A 6,240-nucleotide genomic window follows, 5' to 3' on the forward strand; every position below is an offset into this window, starting at 1 on the left:
CAAGCTCTGGAGTTTGCTTAATTTGGTGAAGGTGGAAGAAAGCAATGAAGGTTGAGTTGCCTTGAAGATGTGCCAAAGTTGGCATAGCATGTGCTTTCCACTATACGAAGTCAAGACGATTATGTTGTGTGGTGTCATTCATTCAGTCTTTAAAATCATAGCATTCGGCCAACTTCCCTTGCTGCAGAGTCCAGAAGCAATTAAAGTGCTAAACAAATTTGTAAAAGGACAACACCGTGACTTATAAATATTTGTGTAGAATGAATAAAGTAGAAGCTGGTAGATCCTTTGCACTGCAGGTCCTCAAGTGCCGATTCCTCTTCAGCATGAAGAACAGTGAGCAACACACTAAAGATATAATCAAATCTCACTATAAATCTGAGATTAGCAGTCAGAGTCAGGTGTACATGGACAAAGGAGGTACACGGCTATTTTTTTGGGGAGGAATTCAAATCAAAAAGTAGTTCTGTTAGGGTACTGCTTAAGCACATTTACCTTTTCTAGAGGTTTCCTATAGGATAGCAAATCTTTACACTTTCAGTTCAGGTCAATTTCATTATTGAATTATTGTTGATTTTTTCTCTCATTCTAGAAAAAGGAGAGACCTTTAAAAATGTCCTTGCCAAGCTGAAGATGGAAAGCTATTTAGTTTCAAAGTTGACATTAAGGACCATTCTAGATATTGGGCCAGAAATCTCTAAGGACAATAAGCCCCAGAAAATAGAAGATGTAATCTGGTGTACTCTGTGGAGGATCATGGCTCTGGACAGTACTGCAAGGAATACCCTGCTCAATACAGATGAGAAAAATGAACTCGCTGACCTTGATAATTATGAAGATACACAAAATGAAAGTTCCATTCACCCCCTGGATGCCCTGTGTGTTCTCCTGCATTGTTCAGATAATTTTCTACAGCAAGAAATTGTAACCAAAATGGCCATGTGTCAGTTTTCTGTCCCTCTACTGCTCCCCCCATTTGATGGTGGGTCACCATGCATCTTCATGCTGTGGGCAATGAGAGACATTGTGAAGAAGTGGAGACCTCAGTCACTAGCTAACAGTAAAGGGTTCAGAGAAAAAAATGTGGTGAATATTTCCATGCCAGTCATTTCCTTTGTAAGATTGGGGAAGACCAAGCTGTCTAAATCTAAAATCCTGAATCAAATTCTTAATCCAATCCAGCAGCATCACAACTTTTTCATCCATGACAATATGGAGGGCGGTATCTTTGAGAGAAAAATATCTGAAGGACTTGTGGAAATGTCCTGGTATTTTCCCTCTGGTAAATGTGATGTTTTTCCAGAACCCTTCGCAGTTACCAACCTACGTGGGGACCTAGAGACCAACTGGGACCAGTTCACATTTCTAGCAAAAGTTTCATCAGCTATATTTATATTTATCGAGACAATCGATGAGAGAGAATTCCAGCTGTTATCAAAATGCAGTCAGAGTGACACCAAGTTTTGTGTTGTCGTTACTCCGGTTTCAGGAAAAGATATTGAAAAAGAAATGAAAAAATGTCTAGAGGACCTTCTCCCAGTATTAAGAATTGATAGAGCAAATGTTATCCTGAAGAAGAGAACAGAAAATGATGTTATGTTAACGGAAAAAATCCAAAGGAAAATTAAACTAATTCTAGAAAGCACTGGCAAATCTATTTCACTGAAAGATTTACCAAAATATTTCAGTGGGCATCCTTTTGTGACAGATGAAAGCACTGATGAATGCCAGAAAGGAAGGGACCATGCAAATAAAATCACTCGAGAAATAAAAGATGTGACAGAGTATAAAATGACAACTATGAAATTACAAGGACTTCTTTGGAAACAATTGTCTGAAATAGATAAAGAACTTTGTAGAATGAAAAACCAAGGAGAACAAGATGCAGAAACGCATCAATGTCATCTCCTACAAAAGCGCAGTGCACTTCATGCAAAACAATATAAACATCAAATCCCCAAGGGTATAGAGCTGTTTATGCATGCTCTAAATGATTTGTCTCTGAAAGAGAGACAATATTTTCTAAAATGGATGAAATTTAACCTTGATGCGATAGTTAGAGACAATTTGTCTAAGCTGCAAGCAATCTATAAGGAGAAATGTAACAATCTGGCCCAAAACAAAAGAGAACTTAGGGACCTGGATCAGAAAATCTCTAACAGCTGTTTAGGAGTGGAACACTTTCTACGTGAAATGGGCCAGTTTTATGAAGCTGAATGGTCTACAGCGAAACACACAGTAATTGAACAAAACAAAAAAAAATTTGCTGACCTTCCAAAAATAGCTGCTGATCTTCTGTTGGATGGGTTTCCATTAGAGCTGATTGATGGAGATGCTTCCAACATTCCCCTGCAATGGATAACGGATGTCCTTACTGAGCTGGACAAGAAAACAGGGGGACAATGCAAACTGAGAGTGATAACAGTACTGGGAGTGCAAAGTACAGGAAAATCCACCCTCCTCAACACCATGTTTGGTTTGCAGTTCCCGGTGGACAGTGGAAGATGCACACGAGGAGCCTTCATGACTCTTCTTAATGTGAAAGAGGACTTTCAGGAAAAGCTGGGCTGTCAGTTCATTTTGGTTATTGACACTGAGGGGTTGAAAGCTCCAGAGTTGGCCTCTTTGGAGGGCAGCTATGAACATGACAATGAATTGGCCACGCTAGTGGTGGGGTTGAGTGATATCACCATAGTCAATATGGCCATGGAAAACACAGAAGAAATGAGGGATGTTTTGCAAATAGTGGTCCATGCTTTTCTTAGAATGAAAGAAATAGGATTGAAACCCAACTGCCAGTTCGCACACCAGAATGTCAGTGATGTATCAGCTAATGATCAGAACATGAGACACAGAAAGTTATTACTAGAAAATCTAAATGAAATGACAAAAATAGCTGCCAAAATGGAGAAAAAATATGGCATCTCAGCTTTCACCGATGTGATGAAGTATGATCTAAATAAAGACAATTGGTACGTTCCAGGCCTGTGGCAGGGAGACCCACCAATGGCGCCAGTAAATCTTGGTTACAGCTCACAGGTACACGAGCTTAAACTGTATTTGTTTAAATTTATGGATGCTCAGAAATCTAATAGCAATCAACTGAACATTTCAAATTTTATTACATGGATAAAAAGCTTATGGAGATCGGTCAAACATGAAAAATTTATCTTCAGTTTTAGGAACAGCCTGGTGGCCAAAGCCTACAATAGATTGTCTGTAGAATACTCCTCGTGGGAGTGGGATTTTTGTAAAACAATTCACAACTGGGTGATCAGTGAAGAAAATAACATAAAAAATCAGTCTGAAGATATATGTGAAAGTAACATAGAAGAACTACAGAATATTCTTCTGGAGGAAGAGAACAAAATGATTGCATCTCTTGAAAAATATTTTGAAACCACTGAAAATATTAATCTCATTGAAAGATACAGAGTGGAATTCAAATTAAGTATAAAGAGCTTGAGAAACAAACTTGAAATAAACGCTCTTAATAAGTGCCATGAGGCTGTATGCATCCAGAAAATGAAAAGGAAAATCCAGGACATTCAAATAAGATCCCAGGCATTGATCGAAGAAAGAATAACACATCTTCTGCAAAGATATAGCCAGAATAATCATGAAGTAAGTAAACAAGAAATTCAACAGGAATTTAATTTGGTGTGGCAGAAGACATTAGCAGAGATGCAGTTGGAAGAACTAAAGAGATGTAATGTGGATACTTCTATTCTTCTCCTTCTCAAAAGCGACCTGAGCAGCAAAGGACCTCATATAAATGAAACATTAATCAAGGTTAAGAGTTTAAGTCAATATGCAAACAAAGGTCTTACACTGGATTCACGGCACATTGATCTTGCATGGACCTCATTTCCACGAAAATCAATATTTGTTCAGCAAGAGCTTTATGGCAAGATTGGCGCTCTAGCAGATTCCATCATTGAAATGAGTGACAAGTATATAAAAGAGAAGATTTCTTCCTTAGAGGATTACAATGAAATATACTCTAAAGAGCTACTACACATGATCAATACAAAGCTAAACAGCAAGGATGTCAAAAAGTTTCAGTTTACTTCAGATTTTGAGCTGGATCTCAAACTTTTAATTTTTGGAAAAGCATCCCAAGCCTTCCAGAAGCTACATGATAAGTTTCTTCAAGAGAATGACCCTAAACTTTGTCTAGAAAGACTAAAAGATCAATACTTGTCTACAGTTCTTAGTATCCCTGGAGGAGAACATCCAACTCCGAGCAGAGCTAATCGTTTTTGTGAGCTGTGCTTAAAACTAGCAATAAAGGATTATCTTTTTAAACATCTTGGGCAAAAAATAGTGGATGAGATTTTAACTGAAAATGTCACATTTAGCAGCAGAAGTTTTTTCCAATGTATTGTTTTGGAGGAGCTGCTGGAAGAAATGTCGATACAAAAATATGCTGAATACATCAATTCTTACGAGAGCTTTATAATGCGATGGATCTTAACTCGCATCATTAACAAATACTGCATTTCTCCAGCTTTAGAAACCTTGCAGGAACATATTCTGTCATCCATTAACAAGAAAATAAAAACAGTCCTTAAAAATGAAAGATGCCTGAAAAGTAAAACTGTGGCTAGTTTTTTGGAGAATTTTTGCAAACTTTTAAAAAAAGATTTAGTGATTTCACGGGAAGAGATGAAAGTTATCGCTTTTCACCACACAGGGAATGTTGAGCAGTTCTCATCAGATATTGAACACTACCTCAAAGAGACACAACAACAAATCCAATCAGAACTTAGACATATGGCTTTAGGGTCTCTACTTTACACAGTGACAGTGAAACCTCAGGATGAATTGTTCATGAAGGTGGTTGGTTGTAGAATGCAGTGTCCCTTCTGCAAAGTCCCCTGTGAGGTCAGAGGTGAAGACCATAAGATACATGAAGCATCTATGCACAGACCCCAAGGGCTAGGAAACTTCCAATGGGATGAGGATAAGAACCTTATTATTGACATCTGTTCCACTCATGTTGTAGCTAACTGTAGCTTCAGAAATTTAGACACAGAATGGAAACTGCATCCATGCAAAGAGTATGGCACAATATATCCAGATTGGAATATTCAGCCAGATGCCAGTATTGAGAGCTCAGATTACTGGAAGTATGTCTTTGTGCAATTGAATGAAAACTTTGCAGAACTATATGAGGCAAAACCAGCTGAGCTTCCCGAAGTCTGGAAGCAAATAACAAAAGAGCAAGCTCTTCGCAGCGTGAAGAAAGTATTTAACACTTCAAGATCCTCTACGACAATGAAGTGATTGGGGAGGTTTAGGAGAACAGAAGCATCGCATCAAAGGTTCTGGAGTCTGAAAATATTTATTATCATAAAAATCCAAGACAATAAGCCAACGCATTTCAGGGTCTATAAAGCACACCCTTCTGTAGTGCTCAAAATTCTGTGTATGGAAAGGTGGACTCAAATGGATTTGGGAACTCTGAAGTAAGTTACATTTGTAATATGGGCCATTCTTTAGAGCTAGCTCAATCAACTGCTGAGTCATGTCCATTACTATGGAGCTAACTGCTTGCCATATGGTCACGGTACATTTACTGTGGCAGGGCGGCATGGGCAGGCAGGATTTTATACATGTACGTCATCCTGCCTCTTCCGGGTTAGGTTGCATGCATTGGTGAACACAGCAAATTGCACCTTCCAGTACCTGGCCAGTTTGATCAGCCAGGGGATCATGTGATCGCTGTGCAATCACATGATCGTATTGTCAACAAAGCTGTTATAAATTAATTGAATTCATAACAGCTGTGATTCCTATAGTGATGCTGTGATTGACCCACAGCTATCACATGGTACCTGGGCGAATCACAGCACCCTGTACTGTGTGATAGCTGTGGGCCAATCACAGCACACAATAGTCAATTACAGCTGTTATGAATGTGTAGCCAGAAGCTTGCTAAAATTCCCTGCAGTGACAGAGGACACTTTGCAGCACTTCTCACAGGAAGACAGTACCCACAGGTGTCCAGTACAGACTCTGTTGTAACAGCCTGTATGCAGAGTGAGTGGGGGCTTTCAGGAGAAGGGCAATGGATCTTTGGATATGCAGTCCAGAAAGCCAAGTTAACATGGGAGTTGGACCGTGGAGGACTACTAGTCCCAACCAGATGGAGGGAGAATGATGGGAGAGGAGATAAACAGCATGCAGACACTATCGCTTTGCTCCCTTCTCTACCAAGTACTACCAAGAAACATT

At 39.2% G+C, this 6,240-nt stretch overlaps 1 protein-coding gene across 1 annotated transcript; it reads left to right on the forward strand.

Moving 5' to 3' along the window:
• The first annotated feature begins 633 nt into the window (after window positions 1-633).
• On the forward strand, window positions 634-5,359 carry LOC141147545 (up-regulator of cell proliferation-like). The gene has a single exon (XM_073634774.1). The coding sequence runs from the start codon at window positions 634-636 to the stop codon at window positions 5,287-5,289; it is 4,656 nt and encodes a 1,551-aa protein (XP_073490875.1). The 3' UTR covers window positions 5,290-5,359.
• The last annotated feature ends 881 nt before the right edge of the window (window positions 5,360-6,240 follow it).

Source organism: Aquarana catesbeiana, linkage group LG06, assembly GCF_042186555.1.
Source record: "Aquarana catesbeiana isolate 2022-GZ linkage group LG06, ASM4218655v1, whole genome shotgun sequence".
NCBI classification, from domain to species: Eukaryota; Metazoa; Chordata; class Amphibia; order Anura; family Ranidae; genus Aquarana; species Aquarana catesbeiana.